Raw genomic sequence first — 26,233 nt, 5'->3', positions numbered from 1 at the left:
CTACTCCATGGCTATTCTAAAAGTTGTAATAGAGGAGTCAAATATTGGAGCACCTGATACTAGCAATGATAGGGGGCGGCAGGTAGCTTAGTGGTTAAGAGCGTTGTGCCAGTAACCAAAAGGTCGCTGGTTCTAATCCCCGAGCCGACTAGGTGAACACTGGCTGCAGTAACCCATGGGGAGGGGGTCACACTCGGACAATCAGAGAGGGGGTTTATCATTGTGGCCCTGGTGCCACAAAATAATCAAAGGTCTGACCGCATCGAGATGCTTGGGAAAATGGTTACAACAGGGGATCAGAGTGTTTGTGTCTCAGGTGAAGAGGGTGGATCTGATCTCCTAGGACTTGACATAGATTAAGTAGATTAATCAAATCTCACATTGTTATCAATTTCTGCTCAATCTGCATGCTTTCTCAATCAACTTTAACTGTATGTGCACTCGTAAATCAAGTTATTTCTCTAGTTGGGCTCTGGGATATAACAGCTGTTGAGTATCTGATTTTATGGTGGATTGTGGTGGAGGGGGGTTGAGTGTGTTGGAGTATGTGAGTATGTGCGTGTGTGCTTGTCTGGCATCTGTTGTGGGGGGGTGGGGATGTTGGGGGGGATGTTGGGGGGGAGGGGGTATGGACCACAGGAATTATTTGGTAGGATAATAATTGCTTGTCAATGAATTAAATGTAATACAATGGCAATCTGGGTTATATGTTAGAATCCTATGCGTGAACTGCCGACATTATTACGCATATTAATTGATAATGATGGAAAATAGGATATGCATAATTTTAAAAAGAGTTATATAGATATATGTATATAGAGGTGAAAGCATTGGAAATGCTTTTGGCGGTTAATCTGCTTCTGTTTTGTGGGTGGCACTGTGTGCTGTTTTTGATGGATGGGGGAATTAGTGGAGAACAATTGAAGGGTTACTCCGTAGCAATGCAAATATCACGGTACAACTATATGGACACTCAATCATTACGGTATTTTTTATTGGTAAATTTACAAACATATATAATGATAAATAGACTTGAAACTTGTATCTCATTATGGTGTATGGTGAAATAAGTTGATAATAACAAAATAAGAACAATATTTACATGGCTCAAAGAGAAGGAATATAATATCTATTGTATACAGGAAACTCATTCAACAATTCGAGATGAAGTAGCGTGGAAAAAAGAATGGGGGGGGGAAATATACTTCTCCCATGGGCAAAGAAATTCAAAAGGGGTGATGATATTAATTAATAGTATTTTCGATCCGAATGTGCAAATTGTCCAAATAGATACGCAAGGTAGATGGATTATTTTAAATATGTTATTGGACCATAAACAAATATGGCTCATTAACCTTTACGGACCAAATAATGATGATCCACAATTATTTGACAATATATATAATAAATTATCAAGCCTGCAAGCAATTCAAGACAATATTATTATGGTGGGGGATTATAATACTGTTTTAAATAGCTCAATGGACCGTAAAGGAAATCAATCAATCAATCAATCAATTTTATTTTATATAGCCCTTCTTACATCAGCTAATATCTCGAAGTGCTTTACAGAAACCCAGCCTAAAACCCCAAACAGCTAGTAATGCAGGTGTAGAAGCACGGTGGCTAGGAAAAACTCCCTAGAAAGGCGAAAACCTAGGAAGAAACCTAGAGAGGAACCAGGCTATGAGGGGTGGCCAGTCCTCTTCTGGCTGTGCCGGGTGGAGATTATAACAGAACCATGCCAAGATGTTCAAAAATGTTCATAAGTGACAAGCATGGTCAAATAATAATCAGGAATAAATCTCAGTTGGCTTTTCATAGCCGATCATTAAGAGTTGAAAACAGCAGGTTTGGGACAGGTAGGGGTTCCATAACCGCAGGCAGAACAGTTGAAACTGGAATAGCAGCAAGGCCAGGCGGACTGGGGACAGCAAGGTGTCATCATGCCCGGTAGTCCTGACGTATGGTCCTAGGGCTCAGGTTCTCAGAGAGAAAGAGAGAACGAGAGAATTAGAGAGAGCATACTTAAATTCACACAGGACACTGGATAAGACAGGAGAAGTACTCCAGGTATAACCAACTAACCCCAGCCCCCCGACACATAAACTACTGCAGCATAAATACTGGCGGCTGAGACAGGAGCGGTCCGGAGACACTGTGGCCCCATCCGAAGAAACCCCCGGACAGGGCCAAACAGGAAGGATATAACCCCACCCACTCCGCCAAAGCACAGCCCCCGCACCACTAGAGGGATATCCCCAACCACCAACTTACAATCCTGAGACAAGGCCGAGTATAGCCCACAGAGGTCTCCACCACAGCACAAACCAAGGGGGGGGCGCCAACCCAGACAGGAAGATCACGTCAGTAACTCAACCCACTCAAGTGACGCACCCCTCCCAGGGACGGCATGAAAGAGCACCAGCAAGCCAGTGACTCAGCCCCTGCAACAGGGTTAGAGGCAGAGAACCCCAGTGGAGAGGGGAACCGGCCCGGCAGAGACAGCAAGGGCTGTTCGTTGCTCCAGCCTTTCCGTTCACCTTCACACTCCTGGGCCAGACTACACTCAATCATATGACCTACTGAAGAGATAAGTCTTCAGTAAAGACTTAAAGGTTGAGACCGAGTCTGCGTCTCTCACATGGGTAGGCAGACTGTTCCATAAAAATGGAGATCTATAGGAGAAAGCCCTGCCTCCCGCTGTTTGCTTAGAAATTCTAGGGACAATTAGGAGGCCTGCGTCTTGTGACCGTAGCGTACGTATTGGTATGTACGGCAGGACCAACTCGGAAAGATAGGTAGGAGCAAGCCCATGTAACGCTTTATAGGTTAACAGTAAAACCTTGAAATCAGCCCTTGCCTTAACAGGAAGCCAGTGTAGGGAAGCTAGCACTGGAGTAATATGATCAAATTTCTTGGTTCTAGTCAGGATTCTAGCAGCCGTATTTAGCACTAACTGAAGTTTATTTAGTGCTTTATCCGGGTAGCCGGAAAATAGAGCATTGCAGTAGTCTAACCTAGAAGTAACAAATGCATGGATTAATTTTTCTGCATAATTTTTGGACAGAAAATTTCTGATTTTTGCAATGTTACGTAGATGGAAAAAAGCTGTCCTTGAAACAGTCTTGATATGTTCGTCAAAAGAGAGATCAGGGTCAAGAGTAACGCCGAGGTCCTTCACAGTTTTATTTGAGACGACTTTACAACCATCAAGATGAATTGTCAGATTTAACAGAAGATCTCTTTGTTTCTTGGGACCTAGAACAAGCATCTCTGTTTTGTCCGAGTTTAAAAGTAAAAAGTTTTCAGCCATCCACTTCCTTATGTCTGAAACACAGGCTTCTAGCGAGGGCAATTTTGGGGCTTCACCATGCTTCATTGAAATGTACAGCTGTGTGTCATCCGCATAGCAGTGAAAGTTAACATTATGTTTTCGAATAACATCCCCAAGAGGTAAAATATATAGTGAAAACAATAGTGGTCCTAAAACGGAACCTTGAGGAACACCGAAATGTACAGTTGATTTGTCGGAGGACAGACCATTCACAGAGACAAACTGATATCTTTCCGACAGGTAGGATCTAAACCAGGCCAGAACTTGTCCGTGTAGACCAATTTGGGTTTCCAGTCTCTCCAAAAGAATGTGGTGATCGATGGTGTCAAAGGCAGCACTAAGGTCTAGTAGCACGAGGACAGATGCAGAGCCTCGGTCTGACGCCATTAAAAGGTCATTTACCACCTTCACAAGTGCAGTCTCAGTGCTATGATGGGGTCTAAAACCAGACTGAAGCATTTCGTATACATTGTTTGTCTTCAGAAAGGCAGTGAGTTGCTGCGCAACAGCTTTTTCTAAAATTTTTGAGAGGAATGGAAGATTCGATATAGGCCGATAGTTTTTTATATTTTCCGGGTCAAGGTTTGGCTTTTTCAAGAGAGGCTTTATCACTGCCACTTTTAGTGAGTTTGGTACACATCCGGTGGATAGAGAGCTGTTTATTATGTTCAACATAGGAGGGCCAAGCACAGGAAGCAGCTCCTTCAGCAGTTTAGTAGGATTAGGATCCAGTATGCAGCTTGAAGGTTTAGAGGCCATGATTATTTTCATCATTGTGTCAAGAGATATAGTACTAAAACACTTAAGTGTCTCTCCCGATCCCAGGCCCTCGCAGAGCTGTGCAGATCCAGGACAGCTAAGCCCTGGAGGAATACGCAGATTCAAAGAGGAGTCCGTAATTTGCTTTCTAATGGTCATGATCTTTTCCTCAAAGAAGTTCATGAATTTATCACTGCTGAAGTGAAAGCCATCCTCTCTTGGGGAATGCTGCTTTTTAGTTAGCTTTGCAACAGTATCAAAAAGAAATTTTGGATTGTTCTTATTTTCCTCAATTAAGTTGGAAAAGTAGGATGATCGAGCAGCAGTGAGGGCTCTTCGGTACTGCACGGTACTGTCTTTCCAAGCTAGTCGGAAGACTTCCAGTTTGGTGTGGCGCACCACAAACAATCACCCACATGCTCTTAAGGAAATTGTGAATGTCATGGATACATTAGAACTAGTAGATATATGGAGGCTTAAATATACTGATCTAGTGAGATATACATGGCGGAGACTGAATCAAGCTAGTCGTCTTGACTTCTTTCTTATCTCATTCTCGTTGGCACCAAAAGTAAAAAAAAGTGTTGATAGGGGACAGAATGCGGTCAAACCATCATATAATAGGCATATACATTACTCTTACTGAATTTCCACGTGGGCGAGGATATTGGAAATTTAATCAAAGCCTATTGGATGAGAATGTATTTATAATTAGAACAAAGGAATTTATAACTGACTTTTCCCAACATAACATAGGTACAGCGAATCCCCTTATTGTATGGGACACCTTTAAATGTTCCTTTAGAGGCCATGCAATTCAGTTCTCATCTCGAAAACAAAAGCAATTTAGGTCAAAAGAGTTTATACTTAGAAAGGAAATAGAAAGTCTAACAGAACAGATAGATGGCAATAAAAACTGTAACATAGAGGCTCAGAATAAATTAGAGGAAAAACAAAAAGAAATGGAGAAACTTATTCAAGAAAGATCAAGTGTAATATATTATAAAAATAAAGCAAACTGAATGGAATATGGGGAAAAATGCACAAAATTCTTTTTTAATCTTCAACATAGGAATGCTATTAAAATAACCTAATGAAACTGGTTACAATTGACGGTGTCACCCATAATTCACCAAATGATATTTTGAAGGAAGAAACAAAGTACTTTAAGCATATGTTTTCTTTTCAGTCGCCTCCATCTCCTCTAACTGAAGCTAATTGTAGAGATTTTTTTTCTATTGATAATGTCAAATTAACAGCCACACGGAAAGACTCATGTGAAGGTGAAATTACAGAGGAGGAACTTCTGGATGCAATTAAAGACTTTAAGTCTGGGAAAACTCCAGGGTTGGATGGCATACCAGTCGAGGTATACCAAACCTTTTTTGATATACTAAGAGGACCGTTATTAGCATGTTTTAACCACTCCTATGTAAATTGTAGATTATCTGACACTCAAGAAGAAGGTCTGATCTCATTATTACTGAAACAGGATACAAGTGGAAATATAAAGATCCAGTCCATTTACAAAATTGGAGGCCCCTTACACTTCAGTGTTGTGATGTAAAAATCCTAGCAAAATGTATAGCGCATAGAATTAAAAATGTATTGTCGGATATTATTCATTCTAATCAGACAGGTTTTTTACATGGAAGATACATTGGAGATAATATAAGGCAAGTATTGGAAACAATAGAACACTATGGAAAATATGGGAAACCAGGCCTGCTATTCATAGCAGACTTCGAAAAGGCATTTGATAAAGTTCGACTGGGGTTTATATATAAATGCCTGGAGCATTTCAATTTTGGAGAATCTCTTATAAAATGGGTCAAAATCATGTATAGTAACCCTAGGTGTAAAATAGTAAATAATGGCTATTTCTCAGAAAGTTTTAAACTGTCAAGAGGAGTGAAACAAGGTTGTCCACTATCGGCATATCTATTTATTGTGGCCATCGAGATGTTAGCTATTAAAATCAGATCCAATAATAATATCAGAGGATTAGAAATACAGGGCTTAAAACAAAAGTGTCATTGTACGCTGATGATTCATGTTTTCTTTTAAATCCACAACTAGAATCCCTCCACAGCCTCATAGAGGATCTAGATACATTTTCTAACCTCTCTGGATTACAACCAAATTATGACAAATGTACTATATTACGTATTGGATCACAAAAAAATAAAAATTTTACATTACCATGTAGTTTACCAATAAAATGGTCTGATGGTGATGTGGATATACTTGGAATACATATCCCAAAGGAAATAAATGATCTCACTTCAATACATTTTCATAGAAAGTTAGCAAAAATACATAAGATCTTACTACCATGGAAAGGAAAATACCTGTCAATTTGTGGAAAAATCACCCTGATTAACTCTTTAGTATTGTCCCAGTTTACCTATTTGCTTATGGTCTTGCCTACGCCTAGCGAACAGTTTTTTAAATTATATGAGAAAAAAATATTCAATTTTATTTGGAACGGCAAGCCAGACAAAATTAAAAGGGCATATTTATATAATGAATATGAATTCGGAGGACAGAAATTATTAAATATTAAAGCATTAGACCTATCACTAAAAGCTTCAGTCATACAAAAGTTATACTTAAATCCGAACAAGTTCTTAAGCAAATTAGTAAGATTGTCTCACCCAATGTTCAAGAAAGGCCTTTTTCCCTTTATTCAGATTACAACCTCTCACTTTCAGTTATTTGAAAAGGAAATAATCTTCCAAATGTCACTATTTCTAAAACAAGCCATAGAAAGTTGGTTGCAATTTCAATTTAATCCTCCAGAAATGACAGAACAAATAATGCAACAAATATTGTGGTTGAATTCAAATATACTAATTGACAAAAAACCTTTATTTTTTGACAGAATGTTTAAAAAAGGTATAATCTTCGTAAATGATATCATCGGTGGCGGCAGGTAGCTTAGTGGTTAAGAGCGTTGTGCCAGTAACCGAAAGGTCGCTGGTTCTAATCCCCAAGCCGACTAGGTGAAAAACCTGTCGATGTGCCCTTGAGCAAGGCACTTAACCCTAATTGCTCCTGTAAGTCGCTCTGGATAAGAGCGTCTGCTAAAAAAAAAAAAAAAAAAATCGGTAGGACTGGTGGAGTTATGTCGCACATGCAGCTAACAAAAACATATGGAAATGTCTGCTCTACCCAAAATTACAACCAAATCATTGCAGCCTTACCGCAAAAGTGGAAGAGGAAAGTGGAAGGGGGAGAAAGTAAGGAACTTGTCTATCGGCCTTGCATTAAAGAACATAATTGGTTAAGGAAAACTGTGATAAATAAAAAAGTATATCAGTTTCACTTAAGGACCAAAGGATTGACAGCCGTCCCATATAGATTGCAAAATAGTTGGGAAGAGATCTTTGACGTACCGATCCCATGGCATAGTGTTTATGAACTGACACGCAAAACGACACTGGATAAAAAAAATAGAATCTTGCAATTTAAATTATTATACAAAATTCTTGCTACCAATAGAATGTTATTTATATGGGGTATACAATCTTCCCAGCTCTGCAGATTTTGCTGTGAAGAGACAGAATCGTTAGATCATTTGTTTTGGTTCTGTCCATTTGTAGCTTGTTTTTGGACACAGGTCCAGGAATGGCTAAAGGATTTCAATATTTACCTGGAGCTAACCTTGCAGATAGCATTACTGTGTGATCTGAAAAGTCATAGTCAATCAATCAATAATATAATAATACTTTTAGCAAAAATGTTTATTTTTAATTCACAATCTGTAGAAGCAATGAGAATAGAAAGGTTCAGAACTTTTGTAAAACATCACAGTACGGTTGAAATATATATGGCAAATAGAAATCCTATATGGATGGTGTTAAGAGATAGATGGGAGGTATTGAATAGAGTTGAAGGATGGGACTAATAACAAATAACAACAAATAATAACAAAGATAGCTAATAATGTAAGCATACTGTGTCCATAATAAGTATATAGGTTGTATGTTGGGAGCTTTTGGGAAAGAGCACAGTTAGAAAGATATGGCATATAGAAGCAAACCGGATGGACATCAAGAAAAATGTGTAATGCTCTTTCCTTCTACGAAAAACGTGAATCCAACCATCACCCCTGGTGAGACAAAACCGTGACTCATCAGTGAACAGCACTTTTTGCCAGTCCTGTCTGGTCCAGCGACGGTGGGTTTGTGCCCATAGGCGACGTTGTTGCCGGTGATGTCTGGTGAGGGCTACAAGCCCTCAGTCCTATTGTGGACAGTCTGAGCACTGATGGAGGGGTTGTGCATTCCTGGTGTAACTCGGACAGTTGTTGTTGCCATCCTGTACCTGTCCCACAGGTGTGATGTTCGGATGTACCGATCCTGTGCAGGTGTTGTTACATGTGGTCTGCCACTGCGAGGACGATCAGCTGTCCGTCCTGTCTCCGTGTAGCGCTGTCTTAGGCGTCTCACAGTACGAACATTGCAATTTATTTCCCTGGCCACATCTGCAGTCCTCATGCCTCCTTGCAGCATGCCTAAGGCACGTTCACGTAGATGAGCAGGGACCTTGGGCATCTTTCTTTTGGTATTTTTCAGAGTCAGTAGAAAGGCCTCTTTAGTGTCCTAAGTTTTCATAACTGTGACCTGAATTGCCTACCGTCTGTAAGCTGTTAGTGTCTTAACGACCGTTCCACAGGTGCATGTTCATTAATAGTTTATGGTTCATTGAACAAGCATGGGAAACAGTGTTTAAACCCTTTACAATGAAGATCTGTGAAGTTATTTTGATTTTTACGAATTATCTTTGAAAGACAGGGTCCTGAAAAAGGGGCGTTTCTTTTTTTGCTGAGTTTATGAGTACATGGCCATTATTGCCAGATCGTTCTTCAAGATGTTCAAATGTTCATAGATGACCAGCAGGGTCAAATAATAATCACTGTGGTTATAGAGGTTGCAACAGGTTAGCACCTCAGGAGTAAATGTCAGTTGCCTTTTCATAGTTGAGCATTCAGAGGTCGAGACAGCAAGTGTGGTAGAGAGAGAGAGAGAGAGAGAGGGTCAAAACAGCAGGTTTGGGACAAGGTCGCACGTCCGGTGAACAGGTCAGGGTTCCATAGCTGCAGGAAGACCAGCAGAAACTGGATTAGCAGCACGACAAGGTTGGATGTCCGGTGGAGCATGTATCAATACTGATAGGATCGAAAGAAAGGGAGCGCTGCTCTCAGATCAGCTTTCTCCATTCAAATCTTTCCTTAACATTATAATTATTACACGATGCTGATAACGGATCAGCTTCTAGAGAGATATTACCACCTACAGCTGCAAATATTGAGGCGGCTTATTCTAAATCACAGATATGAATCATTGTTCACATGTTAGGCTACACATCATGAAATATATTGAGACAGATTACAGACAGTAGCAGAATAGAACTCAATTGATTGAACATGAAATATATTCCAATATGATTGAAATAGGACTATAGCCTACTGTTTATATTTTAATGCAGTTATCTCGGTTTTCATTTGAAGCATCATTTTATACGTCCTTGTTTGTATCAATTGCAAAGACATCGGCAACTTTGTAATTAATCGGCTCCTACGAAGGTTCTAACGATGATTTAGCCTTAAGATGCTTTTGAGAAACCGGGCCCTGGATAAGAACATCTGCTAAATGACTAAAATGTCAAATGTAAATGTTTTCTTTGACTGGTTCTGTATATGTATTACAAATGTAGTTTTTTGTTACATTTGACTGTGTGCATCCCATATTTTTATTTCTATGAGAGTGAGGCAATCTCTGAAATTAAACCATCAAGTGTGTCATTTTACAACCAACCCCATGCCATGATTAGATAGTGAAAGAACACACCAATCTCTTTCAAAATTTCTTCAAACAATAAAATCTAATTTACCAACATTTCTGAAAATTGATATATAGCGTTTTGGAATGAAACTCTTCTTATGTTTCCCCATCTGAGCTCAGGGTAGATGAGAGATGTAATGTTTGTCTCTGTTGTGTTGAAGCCCAATCAAGCAGGAGAGACCAGCCTCCCCTGTACCCAGCTGTGTGTCCATGAAGAGTGACCGGTCTATGGAACAACCTATAACGTTTAGAGTGGGAGACTTTTCTACTGAACAAAGGTAAGAAGAACTCATGGGTCATGGTCAGTGAGTTAAACAACACTTTCTCTAGTCATTTCTCCTCTCCCATTTTCCCATTTATTTTTGTTAATTTCATAATCCATAGGCTAAACCTTTTTTCCATTTTCATAGTCCTGAAACAAAATTAAACTAACACAACATTCCCTGTGTGTGTGTGTGTGTGTGTGTGTGTGTTTGTGTGCACTCCATGGATGAGGAGATGTAATCTCTATCCTGATTGACGTGTCACTTTTATCCCTACCTACATGTACATATTACCTCAACTACCTGGTACCCCTGCACATTGACTCAGTACTGGTACTCCTTATAGCCTCATTATTATTATTTTATTATGTTACTATTTCCTTTGTTTATTTAGCTACTTTTTGTTTCTTTTTAACAAAATTGTGGAATATAAAGATCCAGTCCATTTACAAAATTGGAGGCCCCTTACATTTCAGTGTTGTGATGTAAAAATCCTAGCAAAATGTATAGCGCATAGAATTAAAAATGTATTGTCGGATATTATTCATTCTAATCAGACAGGTTTTTTACATGGAAGATACATTTGAGATAATATAAGGCAAGTATTGGAAACAATAGAATACTATGGAAAATATGGGAAACCAGGCCTGCTATTCTTAGCAGACTTCGAAAAGGCATTTGATAAAGTTCGACTGGGGTTTATATATAAATGCCTGGAGCATTTCAATTTTGGAGAATCTCTTATAAAATGGGTCAAAATCATGTATAGTAACCCTAGGTGTAAAATAGTAAATAATGGCTATTTCTCAGAAAGTTTTAAACTGTCAAGAGGAGTGAAATAAGGTTGTCCACTATCGGCATATCTATTTATTGTGGCCATCGAGATGTTAGCTATTAAAATCAGATCCAATAATAATATCAGAGGATTAGAAATACAGGGCTTAAAAACAAAGGTGTCATTGTACGCTGATGATTCATGTTTTCTTTTAAATCCACAACTAGAATCCCTCCACAGCCTCATAGAGGATCTAGATACATTTTCTAACCTCTCTGGATTACAACCAAATTATGACAAATGTACTATATTACGTATTGGATCACTAAAAAATAAAAAATTTACATTACCATGTAGTTTACCAATAAAATGGTCTGATGGTGATGTGGATATACTCGGAATACATTTCCCAAAGAAAATAAATGATCTCACTTCAATACATTTTAATAGAAAGTTAGCAAAAATAGATAAGATCTTACTACCATGGAAAGGAAAATACCTGTCAATTTGTGGAAAAATCACCCTGATTAACTCTTTAGTATTGTCCCAGTTTACCTATTTGCTTATGGTCTTGCCTACGCCTAGCGAACAGTTTTTTAAATTATATGAGAAAAAAAAATTCAATTTTATTTGGAACGGCAAGCCAGACAAAATTAAAAGGGCATATTTATATAATGAATATGAATTCGGAGCACAGAAATTATTAAATATTAAAGCATTAGACCTATCACTAAAAGCTTCAGTCATACAAAAGTTATACTTAAATACGAACTGGTTCTTAAGCAAATTACTAAGATTGTCTCACCCAATGTTCAAGAAAGGCCTTTTTCCCTTTATTCAGATTACAACCTCTCACTTTCAGTTATTTGAAAAGGAAATAATCTCCCAAATGTCACTATTTCTAAAACAAGCCATAGAAAGTTTGTTGCAATTTCAATTTAATCCTCCAGAAATGACAGAACAAATAATGCAACAAATATTGTGGTTAAATTCAAATATACTAATTGACAAAAAAACTTTATTTTTTGACAGAATGTTTAAAAAGGGTTTAATCTTCGTAAATGATATCATCGGTAGGACTGGTGGAGTTATGTCGCACATGCAGCTAACAAAAACATATGGAAATGTCTGCTCTACCCAAAATTACAACCAAATAATTGCAGCCTTACCGCAAAAGTGGAAGAGGAAAGTGGAAGGGGGAGAAAGTAAGGAACTTGTCTATCGGCCTTGCATTAAAGAACATAATTGGTTAAGGAAAACTGTGATAAATAAAAAAGTATATCAGTTTCACTTAAGGACCAAAGGATTGACAGCCGTCCCATATAGATTGCAAAATAGTTGGGAAGAGATCTTTGACGTACCGATCCCATGGCATAGTGTTTATGAACTGACACGCAATACGACACTGGATAAAAAAAATTTAATCTTGCAATTTAAATTATTATATAAAATTCTTGCTACCAATAGAATGTTATTTATATGGGGTATACAATCTTCCCAGCTCTGCAGATTTTGCTGTGAAGAGACAGAATCGTTAATCATTTGTTTTGGTTCTGTCCATTTGTAGCTTGTTTTTGGACACAGGTCCAGGAATGGCTAAAGGATTGCAATATTTACCTGGAGCTAACCTTGCAGATAGCATTACTGTGTGATCTGAAAAGTCATAGTCAATCAATCAATAATATAATAATACTTTTAGCAAAAATGTTTATTTTTAATTCACAATCTGTAGAAGCAATGAGAATAGAAAGGTTCAGAACTTTTGTAAAACATCACAGTACGGTTGAAATATATATGGCAAATAGAAATCCTATATGGATGGTGTTAAGAGATAGATGGGAGGTATTGAATAGAGTTGAAGGATGGGACTAATAACAAATAACAACAAATAATAACAAAGATAGCTAATAATGTAAGCATACTGTGTCCATAATAAGTATATAGGTTGTATGTTGGGAGCTTTTGGGAAAGAGCACAGTTAGAAAGATATGGCATATAGAAGCAAACCGGATGGACATCAAGAAAAAGGTGTAATGCTCTTTCCTTCTACGAAAAACGTGAATCCAACCATCACCCCTGGTGAGACAAAACCGTGACTCATCAGTGAACAGCACTTTTTGCCAGTCCTGTCTGGTCCAGCGACGGTGGGTTTGTGCCCATAGGCGACGTTGTTGCCGGTGATGTCTGGTGAGGGCTACAAGCCCTCAGTCCTATTGTGGACAGTCTGAGCACTGATGGAGGGATTGTGCATTCCTGGTGTAACTCGGACAGTTGTTGTTGCCATCCTGTACCTGTCCCACAGGTGTGATGTTCGGATGTACCGATCCTGTGCAGGTGTTGTTACATGTGGTCTGCCACTGCGAGGACGATCAGCTGTCCGTCCTGTCTCCCTGTAGCGCTGTCTTAGGCGTCTCACAGTACGAACATTGCAATTTATTTCCCTGGCCACATCTGCAGTCCTCATGCCTCCTTGCAGCATGCCTAAGGCACGTTCACGTAGATGAGCAGGGACCTTGGGCATCTTTCTTTTGGTATTTTTCAGAGTCAGTAGAAAGGCCTCTTTAGTGTCCTAAGTTTTCATAACTGTGACCTGAATTGCCTACCGTCTGTAAGCTGTTAGTGTCTTAACGACCGTTCCACAGGTGCATGTTCATTAATAGTTTATGGTTCATTGAACAAGCATGGGAAACAGTGTTTAAACCCTTTACAATGAAGATCTGTGAAGTTATTTTGATTTTTACGAATTATCTTTGAAAGACAGGGTCCTGAAAAAGGGACGTTTCTTTTTTAGCTGAGTTTATGAGTACATGGCCATTATTGCCAGATCGTTCTTCAAGATGTTCAAATGTTCATAGATGACCAGCAGGGTCAAATAATAATCACTGTGGTTATAGAGGTTGCAACAGGTTAGCACCTCAGGAGTAAATGTCAGTTGCCTTTTCATAGTTGAGCATTCAGAGGTCGAGACAGCAAGTGTGGTAGAGAGAGAGAGAGAGAGAGAGGGTCAAAACAGCAGGTTTGGGACAAGGTCGCACGTCCGGTGAACAGGTCAGGGTTCCATAGCTGCAGGAAGACCAGCAGAAACTGGATTAGCAGCACGACAAGGTTGGATGTCCGGTGGAGCATGTATCAATACTGATAGGATCGAAAGAAAGGGAGCGCTGCTCTCAGATCAGCTTTCTCCATTCAAATCTTTCCTTAACATTATAATTATTACACGATGCTGATAACGGATCAGCTTCTAGAGAGATATTACCACCTACAGCTGCAAATATTGAGGCGGCTTATTCTAAATCACAGATTTGAATCATTGTTCACATGTTAGGCTACACATCATGAAATATATTGAGACAGATTACAGACAGTAGCAGAATAGAACTCAATTGATTGAACATGAAATATATTCCAATATGATTGAAATAGGACTATAGCCTACTGTTTATATTTTAATGCAGTTATCTCGGTTTTCATTTGAAGCATCATTTTATACGTCCTTGTTTGTATCAATTGCAAAGACATCGGCAACTTTGTAATTAATCGGCTCCTACGAAGGTTCTAACGATGATTTAGCCTTAAGATGCTTTTGAGAAACCGGGCCCTGGATAAGAACATCTGCTAAATGACTAAAATGTCAAATGTAAATGTTTTCTTTGACTGGTTCTGTATATGTATTACAAATGTAGTTTTTTGTTACATTTGACTGTGTGCATCCCATATTTTTATTTCTATGAGAGTGAGGCAATCTCTGAAATTAAACCATCAAGTGTGTCATTTTACAACCAACCCCATGCCATGATTAGATAGTGAAAGAACACACCAATCTCTTTCAAAATTTCTTCAAACAATAAAATCTAATTTACCAACATTTCTGAAAATTGATATATAGCGTTTTGGAATGAAACTCTTCTTATGTTTCCCCATCTGAGCTCAGGGTAGATGAGAGATGTAATGTTTGTCTCTGTTGTGTTGAAGCCCAATCAAGCAGGAGAGACCAGCCTCCCCTGTACCCAGCTGTGTGTCCATGAAGAGTGACCGGTCTATGGAACAACCTATAACGTTTAGAGTGGGAGACTTTTCTACTGAACAAAGGTAAGAAGAACTCATGGGTCATGGTCAGTGAGTTAAACAACACTGTCTCTAGTCATTTCTCCTCTCCCATTTTCCCATTTATTTTTGTTAATTTCATAATCCATAGGCTAAACCTTTTTTCCATTTTCATAGTCCTGAAACAAAATTAAACTAACACAACATTCCCTGTGTGTGTGTGTGTGTGTGTGTGTGTGTGTGTGTGTGTGTGTTTGTGTGCACTCCATGGATGAGGAGATGTAATCTCTATCCTGATTGACGTGTCACTTTTATCCCTACCTACATGTACATATTACCTCAACTACCTGGTACCCCTGCACATTGACTCAGTACTGGTACTCCTTATAGCCTCATTATTATTATTTTATTATGTTACTATTTCCTTTGTTTATTTAGCTACTTTTTGTTTCTTTTTAACAAAATTGTGGAATATATAGATCCAGTCCATTTACAAAATTGGAGGCCCCTTACATTTCAGTGTTGTGATGTAAAAATCCTAGCAAAATGTATAGCGCATAGAATTAAAAATGTATTGTCGGATATTATTCATTCTAATCAGACAGGTTTTTTACATGGAAGATACATTTGAGATAATATAAGGCAAGTATTGGAAACAATAGAATACTATGGAAAATATGGGAAACCAGGCCTGCTATTCTTAGCAGACTTCGAAAAGGCATTTGATAAAGTTCGACTGGGGTTTATATATAAATGCCTGGAGCATTTCAATTTTGGAGAATCTCTTATAAAATGGGTCAAAATCATGTATAGTAACCCTAGGTGTAAAATAGTAAATAATGGCTATTTCTCAGAAAGTTTTAAACTGTCAAGAGGAGTGAAACAAGGTTGTCCACTATCGGCATATCTATTTATTGTGGCCATCGAGATGTTAGCTATTAAAATCAGATCCAATAATAACATCAGAGGATTAGAAATACAGGGCTTAAAAACAAAGGTGTCATTGTACACTGATGATTCATGTTTTCTTTTAAATCCACAACTAGAATCCCTCCACAGCCTCATAGAGGATCTAGATACATTTTCTAACCTCTCTGGATTACAACCAAATTATGACAAATGTACTATATTACGTATTGGATCACTAAAAAATAAAAAATTTACATTACCATGTAGTTTACCAATAAAATGGTCTGATGGTGATGTGGATATACTCGGAATACATTTCCCAAAGGAAATAAATGATCTCACTTCAATACATTTTAATAGAAAGTTAGCAAAAATAGATAAGATCTTACTACCATGGAAAGGAAAATACCTGTCAATTTGTGGAAAAATCACCCTGATTAACTCTTTAGTATTGTCCCAGTTTACCTATTTGCTTATGGTCTTGCCTACGCCTAGCGAACAGTTTTTTTAAATTATATGAGAAAAAAAAATTAAATTTTATTTGGAACGGCAAGCCAGACAAAATTAAAAGGGCATATTTATATAATGAATATGAATTCGGAGCACAGAAATTATTAAATATTAAAGCATTAGACCTATCACTAAAAGCTTCAGTCATACAAAAGTTATACTTAAATACGAACTGGTTCTTAAGCAAATTACTAAGATTGTCTCACCCAATGTTCAAGAAAGGCCTTTTTCCCTTTATTCAGATTACAACCTCTCACTTTCAGTTATTTGAAAAGGAAATAATATCCCAAATGTCACTATTTCTAAAACAAGCCATAGAAAGTTTGTTGCAATTTCAATTTAATCCTCCAGAAATGACAGAACAAATAATGCAACAAATATTGTGGTTAAATTCAAATATACTAATTGACAAAAAAACTTTATTTTTTGACAGAATGTTTAAAAAGGGTTTAATCTTCGTAAATGATATCATCGGTAGGACTGGTGGAGTTATGTCGCACATGCAGCTAACAAAAACATATGGAAATGTCTGCTCTACCCAAAATTACAACCAAATAATTGCAGCCTTACCGCAAAAGTGGAAGAGGAAAGTGGAAGGGGGAGAAAGTAAGGAACTTGTCTATCGGCCTTGCATTAAAGAACATAATTGGTTAAGGAAAACTGTGATAAATAAAAAAGTATATCAGTTTCACTTAAGGACCAAAGGATTGACAGCCGTCCCATATAGATTGCAAAATAGTTGGGAAGAGATCTTTGACGTACCGATCCCATGGCATAGTGTTTATGAACTGACACGCAATACGACACTGGATAAAAAAAATTGAATCTTGCAATTTAAATTATTATATAAAATTCTTGCTACCAATAGAATGTTATTTATATGGGGTATACAATCTTCCCAGCTCTGCAGATTTTGCTGTGAAGAGACAGAATCGTTAATCATTTGTTTTGGTTCTGTCCATTTGTAGCTTGTTTTTGGACACAGGTCCAGGAATGGCTAAAGGATTGCAATATTTACCTGGAGCTAACCTTGCAGATAGCATTACTGTGTGATCTGAAAAGTCATAGTCAATCAATCAATAATATAATAATACTTTTAGCAAAAATGTTTATTTTTAATTCACAATCTGTAGAAGCAATGAGAATAGAAAGGTTCAGAACTTTTGTAAAACATCACAGTACGGTTGAAATATATATGGCAAATAGAAATCCTATATGGATGGTGTTAAGAGATAGATGGGAGGTATTGAATAGAGTTGAAGGATGGGACTAATAACAAATAACAACAAATAATAACAAAGATAGCTAATAATGTAAGCATACTGTGTCCATAATAAGTATATAGGTTGTATGTTGGGAGCTTTTGGGAAAGAGCACAGTTAGAAAGATATGGCATATAGAAGCAAACCGGATGGACATCAAGAAAAAGGTGTAATGCTCTTTCCTTCTACGAAAAACGTGAATCCAACCATCACCCCTGGTGAGACAAAACCGTGACTCATCAGTGAACAGCACTTTTTGCCAGTCCTGTCTGGTCCAGCGACGGTGGGTTTGTGCCCATAGGCGACGTTGTTGCCGGTGATGTCTGGTGAGGGCTACAAGCCCTCAGTCCTATTGTGGACAGTCTGAGCACTGATGGAGGGATTGTGCATTCCTGGTGTAACTCGGACAGTTGTTGTTGCCATCCTGTACCTGTCCCACAGGTGTGATGTTCGGATGTACCGATCCTGTGCAGGTGTTGTTACATGTGGTCTGCCACTGCGAGGACGATCAGCTGTCCGTCCTGTCTCCCTGTAGCGCTGTCTTAGGCGTCTCACAGTACGAACATTGCAATTTATTTCCCTGGCCACATCTGCAGTCCTCATGCCTCCTTGCAGCATGCCTAAGGCACGTTCACGTAGATGAGCAGGGACCTTGGGCATCTTTCTTTTGGTATTTTTCAGAGTCAGTAGAAAGGCCTCTTTAGTGTCCTAAGTTTTCATAACTGTGACCTGAATTGCGTACCGTCTGTAAGCTGTTAGTGTCTTAACGACCGTTCCACAGGTGCATGTTCATTAATAGTTTATGGTTCATTGAACAAGCATGGGAAACAGTGTTTAAACCCTTTACAATGAAGATTTGTGAAGTTATTTTGATTTTTACGAATTATCTTTGAAAGACAGGGTCCTGAAAAAGGGGCGTTTCTTTTTTTGCTGAGTTTATGAGTACATGGCCATTATTGCCAGATCGTTCTTCAAGATGTTCAAATGTTCATAGATGACCAGCAGGGTCAAATAATAATCACTGTGGTTATAGAGGTTGCAACAGGTTAGCACCTCAGGAGTAAATGTCAGTTGCCTTTTCATAGTTGAGCATTCAGAGGTCGAGACAGCAAGTGTGGTAGAGAGAGAGAGAGAGAGAGAGGGTCAAAACAGCAGGTTTGGGACAAGGTCGCACGTCCGGTGAACAGGTCAGGGTTCCATAGCTGCAGGAAGACCAGCAGAAACTGGATTAGCAGCACGACAAGGTTGGATGTCCGGTGGAGCATGTATCAATACTGATAGGATCGAAAGAAAGGGAGCGCTGCTCTCAGATCAGCTTTCTCCATTCAAATCTTTCCTTAACATTATAATTATTACACGATGCTGATAACGGATCAGCTTCTAGAGAGATATTACCACCTACAGCTGCAAATATTGAGGCGGCTTATTCTAAATCACAGATTTGAATCATTGTTCACATGTTAGGCTACACATCATGAAATATATTGAGACAGATTACAGACAGTAGCAGAATAGAACTCAATTGATTGAACATGAAATATATTCCAATATGATTGAAATAGGACTATAGCCTACTGTTTATATTTTAATGCAGTTATCTCGGTTTTCATTTGAAGCATCATTTTATACGTCCTTGTTTGTATCAATTGCAAAGACATCGGCAACTTTGTAATTAATCGGCTCCTACGAAGGTTCTAACGATGATTTAGCCTTAAGATGCTTTTGAGAAACCGGGCCCTGGATAAGAACATCTGCTAAATGACTAAAATGTCAAATGTAAATGTTTTCTTTGACTGGTTCTGTATATGTATTACAAATGTAGTTTTTTGTTACATTTGACTGTGTGCATCCCATATTTTTATTTCTATGAGAGTGAGGCAATCTCTGAAATTAAACCATCAAGTGTGTCATTTTACAACCAACCCCATGCCATGATTAGATAGTGAAAGAACACACCAATCTCTTTCAAAATTTCTTCAAACAATAAAATCTAATTTACCAACATTTCTGAAAATTGATATATAGCGTTTTGGAATGAAACTCTTCTTATGTTTCCCCATCTGAGCTCAGGGTAGATGAGAGATGTAATGTTTGTCTCTGTTGTGTTGAAGCCCAATCAAGCAGGAGAGACCAGCCTCCCCTGTACCCAGCTGTGTGTCCATGAAGAGTGACCGGTCTATGGAACAACCTATAACGTTTAGAGTGGGAGACTTTTCTACTGAACAAAGGTAAGAAGAACTCATGGGTCATGGTCAGTGAGTTAAACAACACTGTCTCTAGTCATTTCTCCTCTCCCATTTTCCCATTTATTTTTGTTAATTTCATAATCCATAGGCTAAACCTTTTTTCCATTTTCATAGTCCTGAAACAAAATTAAACTAACACAACATTCCCTGTGTGTGTGTGTGTGTGTGTGTGTGTGTGTGTGTGTGTGTGTTTGTGTGCACTCCATGGATGAGGAGATGTAATCTCTATCCTGATTGACGTGTCACTTTTATCCCTACCTACATGTACATATTACCTCAACTACCTGGTACCCCTGCACATTGACTCAGTACTGGTACTCCTTATAGCCTCATTATTATTATTTTATTATGTTACTATTTCCTTTGTTTATTTAGCTACTTTTTGTTTCTTTTTAACAAAATTGTGGAATATATAGATCCAGTCCATTTACAAAATTGGAGGCCCCTTACATTTCAGTGTTGTGATGTAAAAATCCTAGCAAAATGTATAGCGCATAGAATTAAAAATGTATTGTCGGATATTATTCATTCTAATCAGACAGGTTTTTTACATGGAAGATACATTTGAGATAATATAAGGCAAGTATTGGAAACAATAGAATACTATGGAAAATATGGGAAACCAGGCCTGCTATTCTTAGCAGACTTCGAAAAGGCATTTGATAAAGTTCGACTGGGGTTTATATATAAATGCCTGGAGCATTTCAATTTTGGAGAATCTCTTATAAAATGGGTCAAAATCATGTATAGTAACCCTAGGTGTAAAATAGTAAATAATGGCTATTTCTCAGAAAGTTTTAAACTGTCAAGAGGAGTGAAACAAGGTTGTCCACTATCGGCATATCTATTTATTGTGGCCATCGAGATGTTAGCTATTAAAATCAGATCCAATAATAACATCAGAGGATTAGAAATACAGGGCTTAAAAACAAAGGTGTCATTGTACACTGATGATTCATGTTTTCTTTTAAATCCACAACTAGAATCCCTCCACAGCCTCATAGAGGATCTAGATACATTTTCTAACCTCTCTGGATTACAACCAAATTATGACAAATGTACTATATTACGTATTGGATCACTAAAAAATAAAAAATTTACATTACCATGTAGTTTACCAATAAAATGGTCTGATGGTGATGTGGATATACTCGGAATACATTTCCCAAAGGAAATAAATGATCTCACTTCAATACATTTTAATAGAAAGTTAGCAAAAATAGATAAGATCTTACTACCATGGAAAGGAAAATACCTGTCAATTTGTGGAAAAATCACCCTGATTAACTCTTTAGTATTGTCCCAGTTTACCTATTTGCTTATGGTCTTGCCTACGCCTAGCGAACAGTTTTTTTAAATTATATGAGAAAAAAAAATTAAATTTTATTTGGAACGGCAAGCCAGACAAAATTAAAAGGGCATATTTATATAATGAATATGAATTCGGAGCACAGAAATTATTAAATATTAAAGCATTAGACCTATCACTAAAAGCTTCAGTCATACAAAAGTTATACTTAAATACGAACTGGTTCTTAAGCAAATTACTAAGATTGTCTCACCCAATGTTCAAGAAAGGCCTTTTTCCCTTTATTCAGATTACAACCTCTCACTTTCAGTTATTTGAAAAGGAAATAATATCCCAAATGTCACTATTTCTAAAACAAGCCATAGAAAGTTTGTTGCAATTTCAATTTAATCCTCCAGAAATGACAGAACAAATAATGCAACAAATATTGTGGTTAAATTCAAATATACTAATTGACAAAAAAACTTTATTTTTTGACAGAATGTTTAAAAAGGGTTTAATCTTCGTAAATGATATCATCGGTAGGACTGGTGGAGTTATGTCGCACATGCAGCTAACAAAAACATATGGAAATGTCTGCTCTACCCAAAATTACAACCAAATAATTGCAGCCTTACCGCAAAAGTGGAAGAGGAAAGTGGAAGGGGGAGAAAGTAAGGAACTTGTCTATCGGCCTTGCATTAAAGAACATAATTGGTTAAGGAAAACTGTGATAAATAAAAAAGTATATCAGTTTCACTTAAGGACCAAAGGATTGACAGCCGTCCCATATAGATTGCAAAATAGTTGGGAAGAGATCTTTGACGTACCGATCCCATGGCATAGTGTTTATGAACTGACACGCAATACGACACTGGATAAAAAAAATTGAATCTTGCAATTTAAATTATTATATAAAATTCTTGCTACCAATAGAATGTTATTTATATGGGGTATACAATCTTCCCAGCTCTGCAGATTTTGCTGTGAAGAGACAGAATCGTTAATCATTTGTTTTGGTTCTGTCCATTTGTAGCTTGTTTTTGGACACAGGTCCAGGAATGGCTAAAGGATTGCAATATTTACCTGGAGCTAACCTTGCAGATAGCATTACTGTGTGATCTGAAAAGTCATAGTCAATCAATCAATAATATAATAATACTTTTAGCAAAAATGTTTATTTTTAATTCACAATCTGTAGAAGCAATGAGAATAGAAAGGTTCAGAACTTTTGTAAAACATCACAGTACGGTTGAAATATATATGGCAAATAGAAATCCTATATGGATGGTGTTAAGAGATAGATGGGAGGTATTGAATAGAGTTGAAGGATGGGACTAATAACAAATAACAACAAATAATAACAAAGATAGCTAATAATGTAAGCATACTGTGTCCATAATAAGTATATAGGTTGTATGTTGGGAGCTTTTGGGAAAGAGCACAGTTAGAAAGATATGGCATATAGAAGCAAACCGGATGGACATCAAGAAAAAGGTGTAATGCTCTTTCCTTCTACGAAAAACGTGAATCCAACCATCACCCCTGGTGAGACAAAACCGTGACTCATCAGTGAACAGCACTTTTTGCCAGTCCTGTCTGGTCCAGCGACGGTGGGTTTGTGCCCATAGGCGACGTTGTTGCCGGTGATGTCTGGTGAGGGCTACAAGCCCTCAGTCCTATTGTGGACAGTCTGAGCACTGATGGAGGGATTGTGCATTCCTGGTGTAACTCGGACAGTTGTTGTTGCCATCCTGTACCTGTCCCACAGGTGTGATGTTCGGATGTACCGATCCTGTGCAGGTGTTGTTACATGTGGTCTGCCACTGCGAGGACGATCAGCTGTCCGTCCTGTCTCCCTGTAGCGCTGTCTTAGGCGTCTCACAGTACGAACATTGCAATTTATTTCCCTGGCCACATCTGCAGTCCTCATGCCTCCTTGCAGCATGCCTAAGGCACGTTCACGTAGATGAGCAGGGACCTTGGGCATCTTTCTTTTGGTATTTTTCAGAGTCAGTAGAAAGGCCTCTTTAGTGTCCTAAGTTTTCATAACTGTGACCTGAATTGCGTACCGTCTGTAAGCTGTTAGTGTCTTAACGACCGTTCCACAGGTGCATGTTCATTAATAGTTTATGGTTCATTGAACAAGCATGGGAAACAGTGTTTAAACCCTTTACAATGAAGATTTGTGAAGTTATTTTGATTTTTACGAATTATCTTTGAAAGACAGGGTCCTGAAAAAGGGGCGTTTCTTTTTTTGCTGAGTTTATGAGTACATGGCCATTATTGCCAGATCGTTCTTCAAGATGTTCAAATGTTCATAGATGACCAGCAGGGTCAAATAATAATCACTGTGGTTATAGAGGTTGCAACAGGTTAGCACCTCAGGAGTAAATGTCAGTTGCCTTTTCATAGTTGAGCATTCAGAGGTCGAGACAGCAAGTGTGGTAGAGAGAGAGAGAGAGAGAGAGGGTCAAAACAGCAGGTTTGGGACAAGGTCGCACGTCCGGTGAACAGGTCAGGGTTCCATAGCTGCAGGAAGACCAGCAGAAACTGGATTAGCAGCACGACAAGGTTGGATGTCCGGTGGAGCATGTATCAATACTGATAGGATCGAAAGAAAGGGAGCGCTGCTCTCAGATCAGCTTTCTCCATTCAAATCTTTCCTTAACATTATAATTATTACACGATGCTGATAACGGATCAGCTTCTAGAGAGATATTACCACCTACAGCTGCAAATATTGAGGCGGCTTATTCTAAATCACAGATTTGAATCATTGTTCACATGTTAGGCTACACATCATGAAATATATTGAGACAGATTACAGACAGTAGCAGAATAGAACTCAATTGATTGAACATGAAATATATTCCAATATGATTGAAATAGGACTATAGCCTACTGTTTATATTTTAATGCAGTTATCTCGGTTTTCATTTGAAGCATCATTTTATACGTCCTTGTTTGTATCAATTGCAAAGACATCGGCAACTTTGTAATTAATCGGCTCCTACGAAGGTTCTAACGATGATTTAGCCTTAAGATGCTTTTGAGAAACCGGGCCCTGGATAAGAACATCTGCTAAATGACTAAAATGTCAAATGTAAATGTTTTCTTTGACTGGTTCTGTATATGTATTACAAATGTAGTTTTTTGTTACATTTGACTGTGTGCATCCCATATTTTTATTTCTATGAGAGTGAGGCAATCTCTGAAATTAAACCATCAAGTGTGTCATTTTACAACCAACCCCATGCCATGATTAGATAGTGAAAGAACACACCAATCTCTTTCAAAATTTCTTCAAACAATAAAATCTAATTTACCAACATTTCTGAAAATTGATATATAGCGTTTTGGAATGAAACTCTTCTTATGTTTCCCCATCTGAGCTCAGGGTAGATGAGAGATGTAATGTTTGTCTCTGTTGTGTTGAAGCCCAATCAAGCAGGAGAGACCAGCCTCCCCTGTACCCAGCTGTGTGTCCATGAAGAGTGACCGGTCTATGGAACAACCTATAACGTTTAGAGTGGGAGACTTTTCTACTGAACAAAGGTAAGAAGAACTCATGGGTCATGGTCAGTGAGTTAAACAACACTGTCTCTAGTCATTTCTCCTCTCCCATTTTCCCATTTATTTTTGTTAATTTTATAATCCATAGGCTAAACCTTTTTTCCATTTTCATAGTCCTGAAACAAAATTAAACTAACACAACATTCCCTGTGTGTGTGTGTGTGTGTGTGTGTGTGTGTGTTTGTGTGCACTCCATGGATGAGGAGATGTAATCTCTATCCTGATTGACGTGTCACTTTTATCCCTACCTACATGTACATATTACCTCAACTACCTGGTACCCCTGCACATTGACTCAGTACTGGTACTCCTTATAGCCTCATTATTATTATTTTATTATGTTACTATTTCCTTTGTTTATTTAGCTACTTTTTGTTTCTTTTTAACAAAATTGTGGAATATAAAGATCCAGTCCATTTACAAAATTGGAGGCCCCTTACATTTCAGTGTTGTGATGTAAAAATCCTAGCAAAATGTATAGCGCATAGAATTAAAAATGTATTGTCGGATATTATTCATTCTAATCAGACAGGTTTTTTACATGGAAGATACATTGGAGATAATATAAGGCAAGTATTGGAAACAATAGAATACTATGGAAAATATGGGAAACCAGGCCTGCTATTCTTAGCAGACTTCGAAAAGGCATTTGATAAAGTTCGACTGGGGTTTATATATAAATGCCTGGAGCTTTTCAATTTTGGAGAATCTCTTATAAAATGGGTCAAAATCATGTATAGTAACCCTAGGTGTAAAATAGTAAATAATGGCTATTTCTCAGAAAGTTTTAAACTGTCAAGAGGAGTGAAACAAGGTTGTCCACTATCGGCATATCTATTTATTGTGGCCATCGAGATGTTAGCTATTAAAATCAGATCCAATAATAATATCAGAGGATTAGAAATACAGGGCTTAAAAACAAAGGTGTCATTGTACGCTGATGATTCATGTTTTCTTTTAAATCCACAACTAGAATCCCTCCACAGCCTCATAGAGGATCTAGATACATTTTCTAACCTCTCTGGATTACAACCAAATTATGACAAATGTACTATATTACGTATTGGATCACTAAAAAATAAAAAATTTACATTACCATGTAGTTTACCAATAAAATGGTCTGATGGTGATGTGGATATACTCGGAATACATATCCCAAAGGAAATAAATGATCTCACTTCAATAAATTTTAATAGAAAGTTAGCAAAAATAGATAAGATCTTACTACCATGGAAAGGAAAATACCTGTCAATTTGTGGAAAAATCACCCTGATTAACTCTTTAGTATTGTCCCAGTTTACCTATTTGCTTATGGTCTTGCCTACGCCTAGCGAACAGTTTTTTAAATTATATGAGAAAAAAAAATTCAATTTTATTTGGAACGGCAAGCCAGACAAAATTAAAAGGGCATATTT

At 37.8% G+C, this 26,233-nt stretch overlaps 1 protein-coding gene across 1 annotated transcript in view; it reads left to right on the top strand.

Annotated features, from left to right (window-relative positions):
- The window catches only part of LOC311140281 (uncharacterized protein), a gene marked incomplete at its 3' end in the record, with an annotated part of 71,255 nt that overhangs the window by 20,104 nt on the left and 24,918 nt on the right, over positions 1–26,233 (top strand). Inside the window, exons 5-8 of the mRNA XM_084175263.1 lie at positions 10,107–10,223; positions 14,956–15,072; positions 19,820–19,936; positions 24,684–24,800. Of these exons, the coding sequence (XP_084031389.1) occupies positions 10,107–10,223; positions 14,956–15,072; positions 19,820–19,936; positions 24,684–24,800 (468 nt within the window). The remainder of the gene's footprint in view (positions 1–10,106; positions 10,224–14,955; positions 15,073–19,819; positions 19,937–24,683; positions 24,801–26,233) is intronic.

This window comes from Coregonus lavaretus, assembly GCF_964263955.1.
Source record: "Coregonus lavaretus genome assembly, chromosome: 2".
NCBI lineage: Eukaryota > Metazoa > Chordata > Actinopteri > Salmoniformes > Salmonidae > Coregonus > Coregonus lavaretus.
Note: the sequence above shows the minus strand (reverse complement) of the source record. Positions and strands in the feature narration are given on the sequence as shown.